The sequence below is a fragment of the Canis lupus genome, chromosome 9, assembly GCF_003254725.2.
Source record: "Canis lupus dingo isolate Sandy chromosome 9, ASM325472v2, whole genome shotgun sequence".
In the NCBI taxonomy this organism is placed as follows: Eukaryota; Metazoa; Chordata; class Mammalia; order Carnivora; family Canidae; genus Canis; species Canis lupus.
Genome location: NC_064251.1, coordinates 54,956,814 through 54,980,356, shown reverse-complemented (window position 1 = coordinate 54,980,356; position 23,543 = coordinate 54,956,814). Strand labels below are relative to the sequence as shown.

Here is a 23,543-nt window from a genome sequence, read left to right as displayed (position 1 = left end):
ACCCTCTGCCCAGGACTCGGAGGAAGTCACCCGTTCCCTGTCCCTCTTGGCCAGCCTAGGCTCTGCCTTGACCTTGCTAGCCAACCTTGAGCCTCCATAGCCTTTTTCCTGATGCCCAGGATGGTGCCTGGTGCATGGCAGCTCGTGCAGGGGAGGAGCACCCAGATGGGAAGTCCGGGTGGCTGGCAGCCGATGCCTCTGCCACCCAGAGCCGAGAAGGGGACCCTCGTTCACGATCAGGAGTCTGTGCTTAAGAGAGGCCTGGGTGTCTCTAGTTGGGTTCTTGTGACTCTGGCTTTGGGAAGGGTCACACAAAGGTCCCTTCCTGTAAGATAAGGAATATTCTCTGATGATCACTGCCCCCACACGGTACTGCTCGACCAGAGGGGGCAAGGCATTGCCGTGGGGGGAGGCAGCATCTGCTAAGAGGGCGAGACCAAGGAAGCCTGTTCCCTCTCTCTACTGTAGGTAAGACAGAGCAGCAGCAAGACAAGTTGATATTGGGGGGTTACACTAGGGTGGGCGTATGGGCAAGAAGCATCGAGCCTGCTGTTAGGAAGGAACCCAGTTTCCTGGAGAAGGGGAGCTGGGTCCTCAGTCAGGCTCTGTGACCTTGGGTAAGTCGCTTACCTTCTCCGAGCACCAGCTTATTCATCTGTAACGCCTGCCCATGTGACTCCCTGGATCCAAATGGGAGGATGCTTTGAGGTCCAGAGTGTGGGCCCGAAAGGAAAGGGGGGCTCTTTGGTGGCAGAGTCTCAGGGAGGATGGTAGGCCTCCAGGGCCAGATGTGCTGGGGTTCTGGCTCTTTCCTTGCACAAGCCCCCTTCTCACAGAGCTTGACTTTCCTCCTATGGAAGATGGGCATCCCCGAGGCCCCAGAGTAGGATTCATGGGTGGATGAAGGGTTTAGTGTAGTACCTGGTGCTAAGGGGGCCCTTTAAGCTTCTGGTGGCACCTGGTCCTAGGATCCTCTGTCTCCTAGAGCAGGAGGGCTGAGTGGGCCCTGTAGAGAGACGTGAAGGAGGCCAGAGAGGTGCAGGGACTTGCCGGGGGTCACAGAGCCCAGGCCTCCTCCTTATACCTGTCTGGCTCTTTCTGCCTCCTCTAACTCCTCCTGTCTCCAGCCCACTCCCACCCCACCCCAGAGATTCTGGCATAGTGAGGTGACAGCCCTTTCTCCTGGCCACCCAGCCCCTCTCCTCCCAAGGCCGGAGCTCTGCAGATGATGGGCGGTGGGCAGTGCAGCTGTCCACTGGGCCAGTCTCACGTCACTGCTCACCAAGGGCCCCGAAAGCCATGGGATGGGATCTGCACATTTTCTGAGATGGGTGCGGGGCCATGGAAGGAAGTGGTGGAGAGAATCAGATGTGGGTTTGGAGAGTGTTCTTTTTTTTTTTTTAATACGTTTATTTTTTATCGGTGTTCAATTTACCAACATACAGAATAACACCCAGTGCTCATCCCATCAAGTGCCCCCCTCAGTGCCCGTCACCCACTCACCCCCACCCCCCGCCCTCCTCCCCTTCCACCACCCTTAGTTCGTTTCCCAGAGTTAGGAGTCTTTATGTTCTGTCTCCCTTTCTGATATTTCCCACACATTTCTTCTCCCTTCCCTTATATTCCCTTTCACTATTATTTATATTCCCCAAATGAATGAGAACATACACTGTTTGTCCTTCGACTGACTTACTTCACTCAGCATAATACCCTCCAGTTCCATCCACATGGAAGCAAATGGTGGGTATTTGTCGTTTCTAATGGCTGAGGAATATTCCATTGTATACATAGACCACATCTTCTTTATCCACTCATCTTTCGATGGACACGGAGGCTCCTTCCACAGTTTGGCTGTTGTTGGAGAGTGTTCTTATCTATGGTCCGAGAATGGATTGGAGGAGGGGTGGTCGTCAGGGCGGGGGGTGGTCATGGCGATGAACTGGGTGTCGGTGGGGATGATATGGAGGGCAGATTCTGGGGATATTTAGGAGGAGCATTCAGTTGGACTTGGTGCGTAGGTTTCATTCCCTTATACATTTGAGATTATATACTTCTTATTTTCTAACTTTTTAAAACCTAAGAATTGTGAATGTTTGCTCACATCATTAAGTATTCTTTTAAAACATGATTTTTAAGGGGCACCTGGTTGGCTCAGTTGGTTAAGCGTCCCACTCTTGTTCTCAGGCTCAGGTCTTGATCTCAGGGTCATGGGTTGGAGCCCTATGTTGGGCTCCATGCTGGGCATGGGGTCTACTTAGAAAAAAAAAAAAGTTTAAAACATGATTTAAAAAAAATAAAAAGCATGACTTTTAAAAAATGGTATGTTGTATGAATGCAACGTTTTATTTGATCCCCTGCCATTGGACAGTTAGGTTGCTTTCTTAATTTTTTCCTTCTTTCCTTTCTCTTGCCTTTCTCTCCCTCTTCTTTTGCCAATATCAAGAGTGCTGTGATGAATGTTTCTCTACTCAATCTTTGTATGAACATCTTTGTGATAAATTTTTGCACATAGCTTTTCTTGAAGATAAATTCCCCAAAATGAAGCTGTGGAGTTAAAGCCCGGAGATGTTTTAAAAAGGCTTTTGATAGAAAAATTGTTAAATCACTCTCCAGAAAGTATATTCCAATTTCCATCTTCAGCAAAAGTGGATGAGAGAGTGCCTGTTTCCCTGCATCCTTGCCAGCACTGAGTCTTACTGCTTTTCTGGATTATTGCTGATTTTGTGGGGAAAGAAAAGAGGTGCTCACTCTTTGAGTGTTCCTTCCTTTGATTATTTTTAAACAGAATCCTAGAATCTTTGAGCTAGAGGAGACTTTGCAGGGGGTGGAGTGGGTAGGTCATTTGGTCCAGTGCCTTTATTTTACAAATGGAAAAATCGAGTACTGGAGAGGCAAAGTATCTCTCCCAAGGTTACGTGGCAAATACCAGGCAGAAACCCAGGACTGCTGGCTCCTGTTGGGGCGCTTCCCACTGTGCTATGCATGACGGGTTGGCTGTTGGGGTTGACGTAGGGCTGTCTCGCTTTTTTCTGATTTGGTTCATCCTGTCCTAAATATCTCTTGCTCTCAGGTAAGGAAAAAACCAGTATCAATTAAAAAGAGCATCCTTCTTACTGGCTTTTTGAGATGAAACACTTTGCACGTCCTGGGTGTGGTCTATTTACCAGGGCAGAGAACGTCATAAATTAATGTGCCAGGTTTCCAGGTAACTTGAAATTGGGGTCAGATTCCCAGCTGAGAGCAAGGCAGCAGAGTGTTGAGGGCTTGTGGGACAGCTTGCTGTCTTCTGGCTGTGGCTCTGTCCACCCCCTCAGCCCTCTGAGTTCTGGGTGTCTTATGTGTGACGTGGGGATGGACAACGGTGTGGACATAGGGATCGGCATGTAGTGAGCGCTCAGTAGATACTCTCACAGGAAAGGCTGCTTAGCTGTTGGTGTCAGGGGACAGCGGCCCTTGGCTGCTCCCCTGGGGGTCACGGGGTGACCTGTACAAGCCCTCTGCTACATTGTGAGTCAGTGCCAAAGATGACGGCCTCTGTGTCTGGCCCAGCTGGATGGTGGCAGCATCATTCTGCATTGGGCTCTTGGCTCACTGGGTCAGGGAGGGAGGATGTGCTGTGGAGTGCTGGACTTCAGGTCCCTGCGTGGACATGGCCTTGGAGGGCCAGAGAGATACCCGCCTGGGCTTCAGTCCCAGAACCATCACAGCCTGGACAGTGACCGTGGGGTCACCAGTGCCCCTTGGGACTCAGTTTCCCTCTCTGTATGATGTTCAGATTGCCAGCTGGTGGGACTTCTCTGGGGCAGCTACCCTGGGGACCTCTGGTGTCTGCTGACCTGGGATCATGGGCTGTCTCGGCCCTGGGCACAGCTCTTAGTTTCGCGGGCCTCGGTGTTCTCGTCTGCGAATTGGGGCTGTTGGGGGGCGAGGTTAGAGAGTGTGGAGACATGAATTTGATGGCTCCTGAGTGATGAGGGTGAATCTGTAATCAGAAGCTGTGTCTGCTGCATGTTCCCGTGAGCCCAGCCCAGCCCAGGTGTGCACGTGCCTGTCACCAACTCCTCCCCCCAGGAATCCTGGGCGGTCCTTGCTTACAGATGAGAAACTGAGGCTCACGGGGGATCGGGGTACAGGGTTGGCCCCAGGCCACCCATGTGGTGACTGATGCAGCTGCCATTCGATCCCGGGCCAAGCGCGGGCCCTTGCAGGTGGAGGTGCCAGAGAGCCGCCTTGGAGGCGTGGGGGTGATCGTGAGCAAGCGTGGGTGCCTGGTGTGGGTGTGTGGTGGGGCAAGGGCTGTGGATCACATGTGGGAGCCGTGGTTCACGGGGGCGGGCTCCGGGTGTGAGTGACGGGGTCGTGGTGTGTGTCGGGGGTGGATGAGCCGGCGTCTGTGCAGGCGCATGCGCATGCTGGCGTGTGTGAGGGCAGCTCTGCGCAGGTTGTAAATGCAGATGTGCAAGGCGGGCGGGTGGAGGGGCACAGACAGGCCAGGAACGTGGGTCAGAAGCCGACTGCGCAGTTGCTGCCCTGGGACCAGGCGACCCTGCTGCCACTTCTCAGCCTCCTGCCCCCGCCACGGTGGTCCCTGGGAGCCCATCTATCCTGTTATCCAGGGGGAATAACAAAAGTGACAAGCCCCGTTTACCGAGCGAGGGTGCAGTGCCAAGAATCCTGAGTACAGATTTGCCGCCGTGGGGTTGCACCATAACCCTGGGACTGGGGACTGTTGTGCCCATTTTACAGGTGAAGAAAACGAGGCCCAGGCAGATTCAGAGACCGCCCAGCCCATCAGAGGCCAGGTCAGGGCTCAGGCTCAAACCCTTGTCTGCCAGAGCAACGCCCCTCGCTGTGCCTGCCCGCTTCCCACAGTCTCTTATAACCTTAGAGCTGCTGAGGAGGGTAGTGAGCACCCCATCCCTGGAGGCATTCAAGCAGCTGTTGGACATCAGATTCTGGCCAGGTAGCCCAGATTCCTGGGCTGGGCTGGATGTGAGGTTGGACACTGGGTAGGATCCTTCCAGCTTCCTAGCTTCACACACGGCCCTACTGGTTCCAGATGTTTTGGCTCCTGTGAGGGATTTGGGACAGCCCTGGCCTTGGCTTCCTCCAGGAGTAGATGGCCCTGGGCCTGCAGGAAGGCAGCTGGAGGACGGTTGTGAGAGTCCAGGGGGCATCGGTGGGAGTGGACATCAGGGGCTGCCTCGGCCCAGCCTCTGAGGCCCTCCCAGCTTCCGCTCGTCCCAGCAGAGGCTGCAGTGCTCACCTGGTGCCCAGTGCTGTGCCCTCCTTGTGGGATCCTCCCAGCCCGTGAGCTCAGGAGCACCATCCCTGCTCCTGCGGAGTCTGCATGCTGGGGCTGGGAAGCAGCAGGCCACCGGAGAATGCGGCCATGGAGACCAGCAGTGCCCCCTGGAGCCTGCCAGTGCCCTGAGGAATGTCTGGTAGAAAGTGGGAAACCACAGGGGCAGTGTGAGGCTCGGACACAGCAACACAGGGACCTCAGGGGCCTGAGGCCTGGTAGCAGTGCCCTGGGTGACTGTAATCTCCTTGAGGGTTGGGACACGCCTGGTGAATTTGATTTTTGTGCAGTACCTAGCCTGGAACCCCACACAGGGCACACCTGTGAACACCTATGTATAAGGCTTCACGTTTTCCAAAGTGTTTGTCCACATGTTTTGTTTTGATCTTCCTTTGACCGGGGTGGGCCCTGCTTGTGCTCCTGACCAGCAATCGGATGGGGTGGGGGTGCAGGGTGTGGTGGATCTCCAGCTGGGAGTTGGAGTCTGGGGTCCTGGTTCCAGTCTGACCTGCTGTGGCTTCTGGCTGCCCCCCTTAGGATCTCAGTGTCTCTGATGTCCTGCTGTCTCTGTGATGGGGTATCACCTTGGCTTAGCCTGAGAGTGTCCTGAGGGGCCCACCTGGGGGGCACTGCGCCCCACCTAGCGAGCCCATGCTGGGGGCACCCAGGAAGCAGAGCAGGGCAGCCACTGCCTCTGGCATCCTGGTCTCCTACGGCGGCCGCAGGAAGCTGCTGGGGCGTCCAGGCCACTGCGCTCGGATTCCCTGGCAGGGGAGCGGGAGGAGGGTGGGAGGAATGTGGCTTTGAGGAATGTTTAACCCAAAGCAGAAATAGCACTCTGCTTTTTTTTATTTTAGGCTTGGGTTTTCAGCTAGGAAGTGGGCTCAGAGTGCCATCCTCTCTCTCTCCCTCCTCCCTCGATCCATCTCCAGCCTCCCCCAGCTCCCCCACTGCTCTGGCCTTTTGGGGACAGAAGGTGGCCTCTTTTTTTTTTTTTTTAAACCAAGAAGCTGCTGTGAGAACCAGGAAGGGCCCCGGATGTGGTGGCAGTGGAGCTGGGTTCTGATCCCTCATTCTCCCCGTCCCGGTCCTGTGGCCACTTCCTACCCTGAGCCTCTGCTTTGTTGTCTGTGGAACCAGGGGGCTGGGTGACACAAGCAGAGAGGGCTTGTCGCCATGTCAAGCGCTCCTGCTCAGGGAGCCGCCAGGCCTGGGTGTGAACCCCAGCTCCTCTCCTGAGCTCTAGGACCGTGGCCCAGCTCTTTCCCTTGAGCCTCCTCACTTCACCTGTAAAATGGGCACATGACAGCAACCCCAGCTCCCAGGACGGTGGCTGCAATTAGTGTGAAAATATTGCCCAAAGGACCCGGCAGGCCCAAGCTCCTGCACCCCAGTGGCCTCGCACATAAAATGGGCACACGCCTCTAGCAGGCTTGCTGGCAGGTTGAACGAGGGTCTGGGTCCTGGGTGAGGGCAGCTCGGAAGCGCTTTGGCCTGACCCTTGGTCCTCTCTGCTGGGTGTGTGCTCAGCCCGCGCCAACACCCCGGAGGCCTTCCTGTAGGAGGTACCCAGGGACCAGCCAGCGTCCCTCCCCAGACCGGGTGGCAAGGACATGTTTGAAGATCATTGGGCTGTGAGCACCGTGAAGACAGACTTGTCTGGCTGCGTGGGTCACTCTGTCCCCCCAGCTCCTAGAACAGGGCCTGGAACTAACCAACGAGCAAATACGAAAAGGAACAAGCTGGCAAGCAAGCAGAGCTGTCACCCATCTCGGGTCTGTGCTCTCTGCTCCTGTCCTGCCCCGTCCTACCTCCCAGACTGGAGTTGGGGCTGGGACTGGGGCTGGGGGGCCTGCCCATCTGGGGGGTGGCTGCATCCTGAGAAGTCAGGCTCTGGGAGGCCAGGCCCCAGCAAGCCAGGCCTGGCAAGGACCTGGGTCCCTGTGACCTTTGGGAGCTGGGGACATGAGGAGGGGTCCAGCTAGCCAGCACGGCCTCTCCCTCCAGCAGCCCCCCACCCCACCCTGTGCTCCTGTCTCTTTGTAGGAACTGAGACATTCCTGTTCAAAGGCAGGAGATGGGGCTATTTTTGGCATCGTGGGGGGAAAAGCGAATGCTTCCCTTCTGTTCAGAAGTCTCTGGCATGTGTGCTGGGCAGACGAGGCCCTCGACAGGGCTCAAAGCCTGAGCTGCCTGGGCCTCTGCCCCCCGCACCCCCACCCCCGGCCCCCAGGGTCCCCGTACCCCGTCTGAGGCCCAGCAGCCTGCAGCCTGTTGAGTGATGGTGATTATTTCCCGACTACCCGTGATGAGGCCCTTGCTGGGCCTGAGCAGAACATGATCTTAATTAAAACTAACAGCAGCCCTCACAATAAAGGAGAGGAGCCTGCAGGCCACTCTTACCTCGATAAGTGTGTCCTTGGCTCAGGCTCTGTGTTGCTGGGGGTGCTTGTGGGAAGGGGGCCCCCACCAGCTAGGGGCGAGTGGCTGGAGACCCTGGGTGCCTGTGTGGGGTCACTTTGGCCAAGGGTGTCCCGAGGCCACCTTGCCACTCTTTACTTCTAGATGCAGAAAGCCCTTGTGGAACAGTTGCTTCCCGACAGTTCTGTGGGTGCCAGGATGCAGGGCAGATGGACGGATGGGTTTCTGGCCTTCCTGGAATTCACACTGAGGTGAGGGTAACAGGAGGCTAGGGGAAGCATCAAGACAGGGCATTCCACAATGCTTGGATGGCTACTGGGTCTGGGGTGCATCAGGGAGGGCTTCCTGGAAGAGGTGATGTTTCAGTTGAAACCTGAGGGTAGGAGTTGCCAGCCATAATAACCAGTTATTCATTATTGATCTGAAATCAATGTTGAGAGTGTTTCAGACAGAAGGAGCAGCATGTCCCATGTCTGGAGGCATCTAGCTGTGGCAACTCTGAGGAGCTAGAGAAGGTGCAGTGGCCAGAGTAGAGAGGAGGTGCGTGGTAAGGCAGAGGCCTGGTAAATTAGCCCTTGGAGGGGCCGCCGACCAGCAGGGCAGGGCTTACCTGGAGGAGGCACTGCTGGGGGCCAGTCTCGGGAACCTGGTGAGCCAGGTGAGGCCCCAGGGCTCGTGGGGGGGAGGTGGGTGCTCCCCCTGCCCGAAGGAGGCCTCCTTCTGGCCTCCAGGGGGTTCTGGCCAGGCTGACAGGTGCCTCTCTGTGCCCCATTACTGCTGGGAGTCCCTGTGCTGGGGTCATCCTGCTGCCAGGTCCAGGATAAGGACTGGGGTGAGTTACTTGTGTGCGGAAGGCAGGTCAGGGCCACCCTCTGTTCTTAGTTCTTAAAGGGCCACAGCCGGGCCCACAGTGTGGCTGGGACCCAGATGCTTGGGGCTCAGGCCCCCACTCTACCAGAAGCCCTGGGGTCAGTGCCTCAGCACCTTGTCCCCACCGCCTGTCCCGGGGACAGCTGGGCCACCCTAGTGGGGCTCTGATGCAGACAGAGCATCAGAGCCTGCTGCTGGCTGCTCACATCTGGGGTGGGAAGGGGAGGACGGTGTGCTGGCGGTGGCAGAGGTGGGGCTGGGTCCTGCTGACCCTGTCACTGCCTGGTTTCCATTCCCGGTATGTCCCACTACCCCTGTCTCTGTCTCCCTGCCAGTGTTGTCTCTGTCACCCAGTATGGGGGCCTTGCACCTTCCCCGGGTCTCAGTGCCTCACCTCTCCCAGGTCTGGGGATGAGGCCGGGGAGTGGGGCCTGTTGGGGTAGGCAGATGCCACATGCCCCAGGACAGGGCTTCTTGTGCCCCCTCCCACCTCAGGTGCCCAGGTGACTGGCCCTGGTCATCTGGCCATGTCTGTGAGTGCTTTGACACCTTTATTCATAATCGTAGTGATGGTTAACATTTTGAGGCCCTCGCTGTGCTCCAACTGCCTGGACCACATCATCCTTCTTCGGGCCTGTTCTCTGTTCCAGCGAGATGTGGCTTCCTGGGGTCCCCTGAGCTCACCACACTCTGTGGCATCTCCCTTACTCTTTGTCTGCAGAGGCCTGCCTGTCCTTTTTATGTCAGCCTACGTGCCCTTTCCCCGGGAACAGCCCCCACCCCCCCAGCTGGGTCAGGTTCCCACTTGACGCAGATTGTTAGACAGCTGTGCTGCTGTGTGCTTATGTCCGTCTGTCCTGTTACAGCAGACACTTGGAGGACGAGGACCTGTGTCTGGGCCAGTGCTGTGTTCCCAGAGCCCAGCTTGGGGCCTGGCCCATATGCTCAGAAATTACTTATTGGGGGAATGAAGGGGTAAAAACTATCCTGTTTGTCTGCCCATCCTTCTTTCTTTTCTTTTCTCTTTACTTTTTTCCTTTCTTTCAAGAGAGGGAGAGAGGGAGACAGGGAAGGGGAAGAGAGAGAGAGAGAGAGAGAGAAAGAGAGGAGTGCCATCATGGTAAACCCATTGATTAGCCAGGAGGAATAACCTTGAGTTCTAGGAAGTAAAAAGAGGTGCATCTGCTTCCTCGCCTAGAACAAGCATGACACACACACATTCTCCAAGAACAGATATGCATTGAGCATCTACTACGTACCGGATGCTCTTTTATGGCCAAGGCTTAGGCAGACACAGATCCTGCCCCACAGGGCCCCCCACCACTGAGAAAAGACAAAATCAGAGAATCCAGGCAGGCAGAAGGACGAGGACAGAGCCGCTCCTCCTGCTGTCCAGGCTCTACCTCTATCTGTAGCCATGGTAGGCTTTATCCTCAATCTCCTGATGAGGAAACCGAGTCTCAGATTAACTGACATGGCCAGTGTCACACAGCTGGACCGTGGGAGAGCTGGGATTGGAACCTGTTGGACTGTGGATGTGGGTCGCTTGGCCAGAGCAGGTTAATAGATGAGCAGATATTGAGAACCTTTTGCTTCCCAGCCCCAGTGGCCCTTAGCTGGGGGAGTCAGAGAAGCCAAAGATTCGGTGCCTCTTTGAGGGCCCCAGATGATACAGTTCGGGAGTCAGGCAGGAAAGTGACTCCCAGAATGCATTTGCGTGATGCTTGAAATGCTGAACCTCTCCCGCAAGTCCTGGAGTCCACGGGCCCTGGTCCTGGTCCCAGCCTCACTGCAGACCGACATTGGTCCTTGGGCAGGTGGCTCCACCTCTCAGTCCACAGTCCCGTGATCTGTAGAAGGGGGATACTGAGTCCCTGTCTCACAGCATCGTTCGGGCACTGAAGGAGATTAAAATGCGAGAAATGCTAAGTAAATGGAGACTTTTTGCACCTGGAAGCTGTGAGACAAAGGACATCTTTCTGCAGTTTTGAGAATTTTTTTGAGGGAGAGGAGAGAGTCGTTTACCTTACATAGAGATTAAAATCAATGGATAACTTTATTATTAGGGTAAATTAAATATTTATCAACAATGGAGCAGAATGCAAAACTTGTGGAAATATTTGAGCTGGAACCCAAGATTGGAACGACACCTTGTTTGCCGTGGCTTCCTGGGACTCTGCCCCCACTCCCTGGGGTGACAGTCCTCTGCCCTCAGAGGCTCTGGGGAGGGCACCTTTGGGGAGCCCCTGGACTCCTCCAGCACGTGGCCCTGCTCCAGGGGCCAAGCACGTTCACCTCCCTGTGAGCCAGTGGCAGTGAACACCCTGACCCCATCTGTCAGATGAGAAAACTGAGACAAGACGCCAGTCACGCTTTATCCGGTAAATTCAGAGGTGGGAGGGTCTTGAGGTCTGGGAGAAAGACAAGGGTCACCTGAGGACTGCTGCTCCCTGCTGGACGGTGCACTCACACCCTGTGCACCCAGAGCCTGGCCCACTGTAGGTGCTCAGTGAGTGCTTGCCGCGGCCCGTGGGGCTCTGTGGGTGGCCCCCTCCCTGCGGACCACCGTCCGCAGGCCAGAGCCTGCTTGAGCACAGGCTTCGGAGTTGGAGGGACCTGGGTGCCCCCTCCACTCCTCACCACTGACTGTGACCCAGACAAGTGCCTTTACCTCTGTGAGGCCTCAGTTGTTTCACCAACGAGATGGGCTGGCGGAGACCTCCACCTGTCAGCACAGCGTGTGGGGCTCAGGGATCCTGAGGGTCAGGAGGGAGCAGGGGCATTTGACTCGGGATCTGAGCAGCCCTGAGCAGCAACCTCACCTCGAGCCCCTTGAGGGCTTGGTTCCTCTCTGCGTCCTAGGACATTTCCCATCAGCCTCTCTGCCTGGTCCTGCCAGCTGCATCTCCTGCTACTGCCCTGGTGGCAGTGAGACTCCTGACTTCTTACTCTAATATCCTGGCTGTCATCGGGATAGCCTGAGTCGCTGTGTCACTTGTCACACGCTGGGCTCAGTGCTGTTGCCCTGGATCCTCTTATTGGCTCCCATGGCCGCTCTGTGAGAGGGAGGGGAGACCAAGGCTCAGAGAGGGGAGCACATTGGCTGGGGTCACACAGCAGCTAGGTAGTGGGTGACCTGTCCCTACAAAGGCCTGTGGTGGGAGAGAGCCCAACTTCTAGGGCTACAGGCAGGTCAGCCAGAGTGGGAGCACTGGCAGGGGGTGGTGGGCAGGTGGCTGAGCTCTGGCCGGAGCTGTGACCCCTGGAGCTTTGTGAGGCTTTACAAATCCTGTGCGCAAAGGGCGGGGTGCAGGGCTGGCCTGGTAGCGGCTCGCAGGTCTGGTGGAGGTGGGTGTGCTGGAGGTGGGTGTGCAGATGGCAGTCCGAGGCCCGCCAGGCCCTGCAGGGGGTCAGGTCCTCAGGTCCGTGTGAGTGTGGCAGGAAAGTTCCTGCAGACTGTGGGGGCCCTGGCCAGTGTGGGTGGTGGGTGGAGATCGTGCAGAAGAGGAGGCCCAGGGTGGGGGCAGGTGTCAGGGCCAGGCTCTGGGGACCTCGCTCCTTCTGGCTCAGCTCGAGGGGTGTCTGCAGCACCCCGCTCGGCACGGAGGGCCCGGGAACTCTGGGCAGGAAGCCAGGTGCCTTTCTGATGAGCTCAGGCCAGCTCCCTGCGGCTGGGCATTTATGGAAGACAGGCGTGGGGCATGCGGAGGCCCGGCTGGCTCCCTCCCTGCCTAGGAAGAGGCCCGGAGCCGGTCAGCAGCGCTGGGCACATGGTGCCCCGGTGCGTGGCATGGGCGTCTGTCTGACCCCGAGGGCTCCTTCTTGCAGATGAGCCTGCCGCCCACCCCCCCAGCCAAGGGCACCTAACACCCCAGTGCAGCACCTGGCCCGGGTTGTCTGGCCTACCTTCCTGTTTCCACACCACCCCTGGGGTCCCTGGCCATCGGCTAGCTGCCTGCAGGTCACTTCGTGGGGTGCGGGAGCTGGGGACTGGAGGAAGCTGCACAGCCAAGGTGGACAGCCCAGTCCCTGGCCCCCACGGGGACGTCCGTGCGTCACCCAGCTCGTGTTGTCTGACTGCAGCCTCCCTGGCTCTGCTGGGAAGGGATTTGGGGCTCGGGGCACCTGTGCCACGTGGAGGCCAGGGAAGTGCGGGGGTCTGCTCCCAGCCCCCTGGGAGGCAAGCTCCCAAGCATTTGAATCCCTTGTCTCCCCACCTCTGGGTGTGTGGCACTTCACAGTCAATGCTGCTGGTAACGTCTGCGGGAGGAGTCACGTCCCCTTTCAGAGACAGGGAAGGTGACCGGTTGGCCGCAGGGGAGTAGCAGGCCCCTGGAATCCGGGTCCCAAGAGCCTACCCTGCTATGCTGCCTTCCCTCTAGGGAACTGCGGCTCCTGGAGGTGGGGGTGCCTGCCAGGATGGGGGAGCATCTGTAGCAGCTGCCCTGCTGCCTTCTCTGAGCTTTGCACCAAATTAGGGATGTTGGCAGCTGCTAGACTGCCAACTAGATTGGGGACTAGATTGGGGGGGGGCATGGGAGGGTGACAGGTGCCCGGAGAGGGGGTCCTGTGTGGGGGACACCCAGCTGGCCTGGAATGTAGGGGTGTTCCTGTGTTTTCTGCCTAGGAGAGCAGGAAGAGGGGCGTCCCCAGGAAGGGGAGGTCAGTCTGAGGTGAGAATCCCTTTGAGCCCTGTGGAGCGTGACGGGGCCCCTGGACGACTGTGAGGAGAGTGGACAGGGGCTGAGCTAGAGGCGGCCGGTTGGGGAGGACCTTGACCATGAGGCGTGTAGATGCATATGCTGCCCCCAGACAGCCCTGTGAGCCAGGGGCTCAGAAGACCTTAGTATTCGGAGGTTGAGCAAAGGAGAGGCCTGGGGCCTAAGGAGGGTGCTACACTTCTGGAAGCTTCTTTCTGCATTTCCGAGCACATCTTTGTCCGAGTGGTCAAAGGCGTCAGGACTAACAGGTCGTCAGACTAAATGACTGGGGCCTGCTGGCGGCCAGGCCCAAATGGCCCCACTTTCTCTTTTGGTGTTAATCAAACAGGCGCCTTCTTGCTGCAGTGGAGGCAGGAGGCCTCGGTGACCCCGGCGGTCAACCCAGCCTGGGGCCCTGGAGATGGAAACAGGGCCTGGACTGGCCACAGGATGGTGGCTCGAGAGGCTGGAAGGAGCGGGCCACCTGCCCTCCCGCCGCCGCCGCCAGCCCCTGTGTTCCGTTCCCACCCTGTTTGAGCTGAGCTTCAATCAGGAGAGAGGTATTTTGCTTTAGGGAAATCACAGTGAGACTCAACATTTATCCTGGGCTCCAGGCACTGGCTCTCTCGCGTTCATTCCTGGCAGATGAGAGCTGCGCGAGGGAGGAGGCGCAGGGAGCAGCCTGGGGAGCAGGCGCTCTGTTCCTGCCATCCTGGTGGGGGTGGCGGGGGTGGGGGTACTGCTGGCGCCCTCCCCCCCACCCCCCTCCCCCCTCCTCCACCCCCCACCAGAGGGCGAATGCCAGGTTGCCCTGAGCCAGCTGGGGACAGCAGGGCAGCAGGCCACAGCTGGGCCCCTCCCCACTCCCGGCCACCCGCAGGCTCCAGCCCCCCACCCCCCAGCTGCCCCAGCTTCTCAGGGAGGGGAGCGCTGGGGATGCCCAGCTCCTCTCTTCCTGGCTCTGGGCCCACTCTGGGCCTGGAGTGTTCCCTCTGCCTCTTAAGAAGCCCTACCAACGGCTCCATCTGGTAGGCGTTTATAACCCCATCCTTCAATGAGGAATCAGGCTCAGAGAGGGTAAGTAACTTGTTCAGAGTAACCCAGCCTACAAATGGCCAAGATGGGACGCTGACCCAGAGCCTCCCGCTGCCTTGGCCAGGTGGTTTTAGATATTGGTTTCCTAATGAGCCTGAGCCACCCCCTGGCCTGTAGGCAGGAGTGGGCCAGAGAAAGGTAGCCCATTTTTAAAGTTGGCCAAAGCCAGTGGCAGCTGTAGAAGTAAACATGTGGTGAGAAACATGCTGTGAGGTGTGTCTCACATGCAGCCAAGTGGCTTGGTGATGATAGGGAATCCACGAGGGTTTACTGTCTGCCTCCTGCATACAGGACACTGGGCCGGGTACTGGGGCGATGCCAGGGATGCCAGGATGCCTTAGCGTCCAACTGGGAAGAGGAGAAAATGTGCTTCTGTTGAGCACCTGCTGGATGCCAGACATCATGCTTTAAGTACACTCTCCTCCCGTAAGACAGAGGCTGTTGTCCCATTTTCAGATGAGCAAACCAAGGCTCGGAGGCCGGGAGTCATTGCTCAAGGCCACACAGCCTTCAGAGCCCTTGCCTGGAGTGCTGGCCGGGCTGACCCCAGAGCCCCTTCTGTGGGCCACTCCCTGTGCCCACTGTCCCCCTCCCTGGCCTGGTGCCGGTGGGCGGTGCCCAGTCTGACCTCTGTGTGCAGCTCATGGGAAGAGAGACTCTGTGGGGAGCGGTGATTCCCGCACGTTGGGGGTTTTCAGAAGGGCTGTGGCAGGGCAGGAGGGCTCTGTGAGAAGGGACATCCTGGTGGGGATTGGAAAGGTAGATGCGGTCACCTAGGTGAAGGAGGTGAGGACGGGTGTCCTGGGCAGAGGAGCAGCAGGTGCAAGAGCCAGGAGGCAGGGTGGAGGCGGGGGTGGTTAGAGAGGGGCTTGGAGGACTGGGGAGTCCTGGGCTGAGGACAGCCTGCCTTCCTACCTGCCGGGCCTTGAGCCCTGAGCGTGGACCCACCCAGTGTAAGCACCATGTGCGTGTGCATGGACGCCTGTTTCACTTCACACCTGGATGAGGGCCCGGGGCAAAACTGGGATGCCTGAGCCTAGGAATGTCGCTCTGGTGTCAGGGCGGAGTGTGGAGCAGAGGGACCCCGTGATCCCAACCCCTTCTCCCCCCGAGGGTCTGTGGGGTCAGAGCTGCAGGACCCCCAGCCCATCTGGCTGCGGGTGGGGCACACACAGCTTGTGGGCTGATGGGGACAAATATCCCCCCCAAAAAAACTTTCATTTTGAAAGCGAGAGAAACATTAAAATAACAGCTCAGCGAGCACCTGTGTGCCCTTCATCCAGATTTGCCAGCAGCCAACATTTTGCCGGGCTTTGTTGCTTCTCTTTCTAAATATATGTGTGTACATTTCTGACGAAGCTGCTGGCATCCTGACCTCACCCCCAAATACTTCAGGGCACATCTCAAGTGAAAAGGGATATTCCCCCACATATCATGCCCATGCTGTTCCCAGCCCTAAGAAAATCAGCAGTGAGCCCATCAGGGCATCTAATCACACCCTATGGTGCATCTTCCCCAGCGATCCGAATAATGTTTGCTGTGGCTCGTCTTTAACACCAGATCCGGGACCCAATCCAGGCTCTGTGGGTTGCATTTGATGGCCTTGGCTCCTTTTCTGGAACAATCCCCTGCCTTGTTTTACCTTTTATGGCCCCGACATACTCAAGTGTCCTGGCCAATTGTCTTGTAAGATGTCCCGCCTTCTGGATTTGTCTGGTTACATCCTCATGATCAGATCCAGGTTGACTGTTTCTGGCAGGAGAACTCCGTGGATACCACGTCCTACGGCATCAGGTCAGGGGGGCACCTGATGTCGGGGCGTTTCACTATCGGAGAGGCCAGGTTTGATCAAGGACAGTCATCTTCATGGTCATATTTTTGTTGTGTGTTAGCTAAGATACGGGCAGCACAAGTCATTGGTAATTTTGTGGATATTGAAGCTTAGACTGAATCTGGATCAGGCAAGTAAACGAAGTAAATGAGCTGATTTAAAGAAACATCTCGAGTGAATCATCGGACTGGTGGTTAGGGAAGAATCGAGAAGGTAGTATGGGAATGGCTGGGCTCCTGGAAACCCAGACAGAATGATAAGAACGCAGGTCTCGGCATTGGGCAGATCCGGACGGTGACAGTGGCCATGGGTCCCTTCCTCAGGTCCCTGGCTCAGCTGCCTTACCTGGACAGTGATGTCCACACTGGTCACCTCCAGGTACCTGAGCCCAATAGAGGGGCTTCAGGTAGAAGGCTGGGCCTCCAGGGGGCTGCCTGCTGTCCGCTCCACTCAAGACCCTGCATGGCTCCAGGTAGGGAAGCAGTGATGGCCTGCTGGCCCTGGCCTGGTGCCAGGGGACACCTGATGGCTTCTTCTGTTTCCTAAAGGTTAATTAGCTCCTTAAAGCATCAGTAGGGCCCGTCTCCCCCACCCCAGCTCACGTCCCCTGGGGCTTGGCTGCCTGCTGATCACCCAGTGTTCTGTGTTGGGGACCATTCTGATGGGGGAGGGGCAGCCAACTGTGGCCCCCCCCCCCCAGTGGCTTCTACATCCTGGGGACTTGGGGGGAGCTTCTGAGCTAGGGGACTCCAGGGGAGCCTTCTCTGGCCCTGGGAGCCCAGAGGTCAGCAGTGGATCTGCCACCCAAGCTCTTACCACTTAGCTCCTAGTGTTTCTGTCACGTGATGCCAAGGTCACACAAAGTCATGCAGCTCTTCATCTGATGCTCTGGGTGGAGGAGGCGCCCAGCGGCCTTCATCCCAGGCTCTGAAGGCAGTCCTGGCCCTGCCGTTTCCTGGCAAGGTGACCTTGGGTTACTTCAGGCCAGTGGACTCAGCTGCACCGCGATGTCGTCGGGGAAACGGGCCCACCACCTGCCTGTGGGATTCGTGCGCCCGAGAAGGGCATCAAGTCATTTTAGTCAACACAATGGCCTGTGTTACAGATGAGGGAACTGAGGCTTGGGGAGAGGAGGTGCTTTGTCCAAGGACCCACAGCTGGTAGGAACCCAGGAGGCCTAGTCTCGCCCCAGAGTATGTGCCTGGAAGCTCCCGCCTGTGCTGTGCTGGGTCTCCTGGGTCTCTCCAGGTTTGGGCTTTGAGCATCATCCCCTCGCCCCTGCTGCCCTTCACTGCCGGGTGTGGGTGGTGAGTCCAGGGCAGCTGAGCCCGGGTTAGACCAAGGTCTCCTTCCTTCTCCACCCGCACACCTGACTCCTTCCCACCTTCTACCCTCCGCCAAAACTCCCTTGGAAAATGGCATTTTTTCCACCAGGTCTGGCCGATCCAGGTAACCCGCGCCGCCCGCTATCGCTGTACCTTCTGTTTATCAGCTGCCTAGTCAGGGGCTGGTTTCTTCCCTCTGCCTGGGATCTGGGCTTGTGGGAAGAGGGGCCTGGGGGCGGCCTCCAGCCTTCCCTGGGAGGCTGACCACCAGCTTCTAGGCCGCAGAGTTCAGACCCTTATCCCATCACTTTGTGTCCTGGCCCCTTCGTGCCTCAGTTTCCCCACTTGGAGCCAGGGCAGAGTAACGCTGTCTTCCCTCTGAGTTGTAGTCAGGGCAGCTGAGCCAAAGCACAGAGGCCCGCCTGGCATGGAGCCGGTGGCCACTTGGTATTTGGCAGTTGTTACAAGCTTCTCTTGAACTGGGTTTTTAACAAGTGGCCTCCTCAAGTCCAGGCAGGCACAGCAGTTCAGGGACACCCCCTCGGGCCTCCCCTCCCGCTTCCCTGGGAAGAGGCTGCAGTTCCTTTTCTCAGCTGACCCCACCTTGCGCCCACATTCCTGTCCCTTCGTTCACTTGTACGTGCGTCCCTTCCTTCCACAAGCCTGCACTGAGTGCACTGACATGCCAGGGCCCGTGCCAAGGATGCACGAGCTTTCACACCTGTTTTGATCGAATTCCCAGGACAGCTCATGAGGCTGGGATGTTACTATTATGCCCTCTTTACAAACAAGGAGAAACTGAGGCATGGGTTGCTGGAGGTACCCTCCCAGAGTCAGCCTCGCAGAGAGTGAGTGTGGCCTGGCAGGGGGTCATTACATGTTCTCATTCAATAATTAGAGAGAGAACCCTGGTTTGTTTCCAAGCTGAGCCAATTTCATATTCTTCAGGAAAAAAATTGTTTTTTGTTTGTTTCGTGGTTCAATAAAGAATGACTCTTTGGGCTCAGCTGGATGTTCGACCGCACTATGTGGCTTGTCCTGGGTGTTGGTCATGGCCCTGTTCTTGTCTTGCCTGGAAAAGAACCTGCAGCTAGGTGCTGTGGGGGGTTGGGGGGGCAGGCCGAGGAGGGGAGGGTGCCCGGTGCTGCCAGGGCCCTGGGGTGCTCAGCCTCTCTGCCCCGGCCCACCACATGCAGGCCAGGCAGCTGAGCACTTTCTCTGACTGTGCTACCTGGGGATGAGAGGTGGGGCACGACGGATCTGAAACACTGGCCTGTGGGGGTGACGCTCCTTCCTGCCCCCCACCCAGACAGCACGGAGAGCCAACCCCTGCGTGTAAGGGGCTGCCTTTGCCTGTCCTGTCCTCGTGGGATGAGGGGGGTAGGCCAGTGCTGTCCCCGCTGGACACAGAGCTGCTGACTCGACTGTTTACCTGGGGGCGCACGTTCTTGTTCGGAGCCAGCCAGCATGGGCGGCTGTGGGGCCACGGGGTTGGAGAGGGCAGGAAGGGGGCTCCCTGGGGTCTGCACAGCCCCTGGCACCTCCTAGAGCTAAAGGGCTGCTTCTGTTTTCTCTTGCAGTTACCGAGAAGGAAGTCCAGCAGTGGTGAGTAGCTGTTTTTTCTCAAACTGGGGGGGTTGGGGGCAGGGCCTGGGGGTGTTGGCTTTGGGCTGATGGGACATCCATCCAGCTGCCCAGGGCAGGGGCATGCAGACAGGCTTCTGAGTGGGGCTCAGCCACCAGCTGGTCCAGGTGGCCTTCGTTTAGATTCTTTTGGTCCAAAGGGACTGAGGCAGAGCCAGGTGAACTGGGAATGGGGAGGGAGTGTTGGGAACTCCTTGCCTTGTGTGTCATCTCTAAGGCCTACTGCCCTGCTCACCAAAGAGAGGGGTTTGGACCAGAGACGAGCCAGGAGACTGGGTCCCAGGCCTGGCTCTTTCCCTAAACCGCTGGTGGCCTTGAGAAGTCTCTTCCCTTTTCTGAGGTTGAGCCACCTCTTCTATAAAGTGATCAGTTAGACTGGACCAGGGATGACCGAGAGGTTTCTTCTTGGATGCCAGCCCTGATCAATCCGTAGTGGGCTATGTTAAGAAGGATTCTGAGGCTCTATGTCCTGGAGCAAAGGGAAGGTGGAGCAGCGAGGGACTCATGAGGGCTGTAATGGGTTAGTGATGCCTGCCTGGGCTGGGGGAGAGGGGAGGGGCATATTGTTGTCTCTGGGTCACCTGTGGGATGTTCGTGGTGCTGACAGGGAGGCTCACACTAAGGTCCACCTGAGGTTAGGTGGTCCAGGAGGGGAGGAGGCAAGCCCGAATGACTTCCAGGAAAGTTTGGTGGTTTAGAAATGGACTCTGGGGCACCTGGGTGGCTCAGTCGGTGAAGCATCTGCCTTTGGCTCAGGTCCTGATCCCAGGGTCCTGGGATCGAGCCCCGAATCTGGTTCTCTGCTCCGTGGAGAGCCTGCTTCTCCCTCTCCTTCTGCCTGCAGCTCCCCCTGCTTGTGCTCAATCTCTGTCAAATAAATAAATAAAATTAAAAAAAAAAAAGAAAAGAAAAGAAACGTTTGTAGAAATGGGCTCTAGAATGCTGACTAGGCCTCAGGTGATTCCCTGAGCCTCAATTTCCCTGTGTGTATGGCAGGAATGATGATACCCTGGAAAGACATTCCCTGGGAAAGTCATAGCATAGTGGCCAAAGGATGAAAGCCATGGCCAGTGGTCTTCTGTGCACTGTTCCGATGGGGACTGGGCCTAGAGATGTCATACCCGCCCCCCCCCCCCCCCCCAGCCACGAAACTCCTGGGCAGCTCTGCAGGGGGCAGGGCTGGGCTCCCCTAGGGGCCACTCAGCACAACTGCCCGTCCCTGAGTCCAGGCCACAGAGGGGGGCAGCTAGCTGGGCGACTCTGCTCATCCCGTGCTGGATACGGAGCTGGGTGCCCAGAACGTGGATGGTTCTTGGGGGTAGGGTGCGGGGGCACATGGAGGGAGCAGCCACCACCACTTTCCTCCTCCCCCACATCCGAGGACCAACATGTGGGTCTGATCTGCCTCTGACCTCATTTTCATTCCTCCACTTCCCCAGGTGAGCGTTCCAGAAATGTTCCTACTTCTAGGTCTTTATACCGGCGGCTCTGCCTTCTAGAACTCCCCGCCCTTCCTTCCTGGGCCCTTGTCTACTCATATCTACCTTCTGGAACTCCCTCCCCTTCTTTCCTACCTTCCTGAAAGCCAGCCGAGCTTTCCCCTCCCAAGGCTCACCTGAGTCTCCCCCTCTAGGAAGCCTTCTGGGATTCCCCATCTGTGCATTTTCTCCCTCCCTCCCACATGGCAGCCAGAGGGGACATTGTTGAATGAAAACCTGACAATGTCCAGCTTCTGCCTAAACCCTGCCTGGAGCTCAGGGGAAGGCCATGCCTTCGGTAAGGTAAGGTAAGGTGAGCGTGAGGACCTGTGTGGTCTGACCCTGTGGGCCTCTCCAGTCTCACCGCTGTCTCCTTCTGCCGCCTGGCCTGCCTGACCACCTTGCCCTCTGGGCCTTCCTGACCTTTGCCTGGTCTGTCACCATGCCCCCCTGCTCCCCTGGGACACCGCTCCACTTCTTTGCTTGGCTACCGACCCCCCCCCCAGGGCTTCTCCCCTGAAACCCCAGGACTCCCAGGTCAGTGAAGGCGCCCCCCCCCCCCCCGCTACAGCCGGGGACACAGCAGGCAGTGGTTACTCATCTGTCAGCCTCCCTGCTTCCTTTCCTGGCCCTGAGGGCTGGCCCTGCTTGGTTCACCCCTGCATCCCCAGGGCCTGGCTGCAGCAGGTGCTCAGCCCCCAGGAAGCACATCCAAGGGCCTCACATCCGTTGCCTCATTGACTCCTGAGAGCTGCCCTGGGGGCCGGAATTGTGTCCTGCAAGCTCTCACCCGTGGCCTCATTCCGTTCCTCCTCACCGGCACCCAGAGGACAGAGGTGGATCCCTTAATAGCATTTCCTAGATGGGGCCCCTGAACCTTCAGGCCCTGCCTTGCTCACATCTGTGCTTTCCCTGGGGAAGGCAGGGCAGAGCAGCCAGGTGGGCTTCAGAACCAGGGCGCTGGGCTTGAGTACCCATGCCCCACATTGAGCAACCTTGGGTAAGTTACTTGACTTGTCAGGGCCTTGGTTTCCCCATCTGGAAAATGAGGGTAATGATAGTCAAACTTTATAGGAATATTGTAAAGAACAAATGATCTAATCCGCATAAAAATTCTGGAGTAGAGCCTAGTGAGCGTGTCCCTGTTGTTGGTATTGATAATGATCCTGATATCATCCATCATCAGTACAACCCATGGAGCGGTCTGGAGATTCACGGTTCCCTCCTCATTATGACTTTGGGAAAACTGAGGCCCAGAACAGTGGCATGACTTTGGATCATTTGCCAAGCTGGTATTTCAGCTTCGAGCTGGACAAGGACTCAGCCATGGGAGGGCTCAGGGGAGAGCAAGCTTGGAGATGCGGTGGGAACAGGCTCAGCATGTTTGAGGCCCGCCCGTGAAGAGCCGTGGCTGAGGCTCCCATAACAGAGCTGGGGCCCCAGGCCTTGTGACACCCAGTCCTCAGGGTGGGGTGACTCTCTCTGAAGAGTTATAAAGACAAGAGCTGATCTTTCTCTGCCAGAAAGTTCTATGGGCCTCAAGTACATGTCCTTTGGTTCGTTTTGGAGGCGCCTTCAAGGTGAGGAGACAGCAGACTCAGTGCCTTCCTCCAGCCCTCCTGGGTCAGCCCACGGCCCAGCTCACTGTGGTATTCTAGAATGGCTACATCCTGTAGGGTGAAGCTAGACTGGAGATGATTAAACAGGACACACATGCCACCACTCTCCCTGCCCAGTGCCCATAGCAGACATTAGTAATGGATCACAGGTTTGACACTCTGGATCAGCCTCCTCCAGTGCTGATCCAGTGGCACTGGGAGGCCAGTGCCATTGTCACAGGCACACAAAATGAGACCACTTGTTACCCCTCGATCGCCCCGAACCTCACTGGCTCACTGGGGCTATAGGTGGCCCACCATCCCCTCTATGTTTTGCAAGGAAACAGGTAGGATGAGCACCTGCATCCCAAGGGCCCTGGCCCCTTCTCATGGGATCCTCTTTCCACTCAGCCCCCAGCTAGTCCTTTCATGTCCTCAACAGCTCTCAGGGCACTCAAGAGCTGGGGACCGTGCCAATGCCTGCCCTCCCTGGGAAAACTCAGGGCTCCCGAGCCTCACCTGCCAGGGAGCAGACCATCTGGGTGGGAGTGGGGAGCCAGGAGGGAGGCATATGCAGAGACCCACCCGGCCACATAGAGTTTTCTCTCCTACCTGCGAAGTGCCTGCATGGATCCAGCCCGAACAGTGGCTTTGGCTTCCTCCTGTCTGTCTGTCTCTCTGTCTCTACTCCACCCTCTCTCAGTGCACGTGGAAAAAAGCTCTAATCCCTTACCTCGCCCTCCCCGGGATCTCGCACTTCACCTTCTCCCTTGGCCTTGTGGGACCCACTGGGGACCCCCACTTGCTGTCCCTCACCCACACCAGGCTCACTCCTGCCTCCTAGAACCCCCGTCCTTGCTGTGCCCTCTGTGCCCACATCTTGGCATCTCCACCCCAGTGTCATCTCTTCGGAGAGGCCTACCTGACCGCCCAGTCCCTATTTCTCCAGTGTGCTGTAGGATCACCTTGTTTCATGCTGACTTTCTGAAGCCACTGTGCAGTGGGGTAACCAAGGCCTAGGTTGTCAGGAGTGCAAGGCCAGACTGCAGCGTTGGGGTGCTCAGGCCAGCGGCCCCAGGGCTTGCATTCTGCACCGGGCTCCCGTTGAGTGCTCCCCGGGGTCATCTCAGGGTCTCGCAACCCTGCACTGCTGTGTGCTTCTCTGTATTTGTGGGGAGGAGGCTGGAGGCTGAGGGGTGAGGTCAGGGTCGGGGTCCACAGCCAGCTTGGGCCCCTGTCCCTTGCTCCTGACCATCTCCGTTCCTGTGCTGAGCCTGAT

General features: G+C 57.6%; 1 protein-coding gene across 1 annotated transcript in view; it reads left to right on the top strand.

Annotated features, from left to right (window-relative positions):
• NCS1 (neuronal calcium sensor 1) overlaps positions 1-23,543 on the top strand; it is a 49,724-nt gene that overhangs the window by 3,956 nt on the left and 22,225 nt on the right. Inside the window, exon 2 of the mRNA XM_025475487.3 lies at positions 19,125-19,149. Coding sequence (XP_025331272.1) covers positions 19,125-19,149 — 25 coding nt within the window. The remainder of the gene's footprint in view (positions 1-19,124; positions 19,150-23,543) is intronic.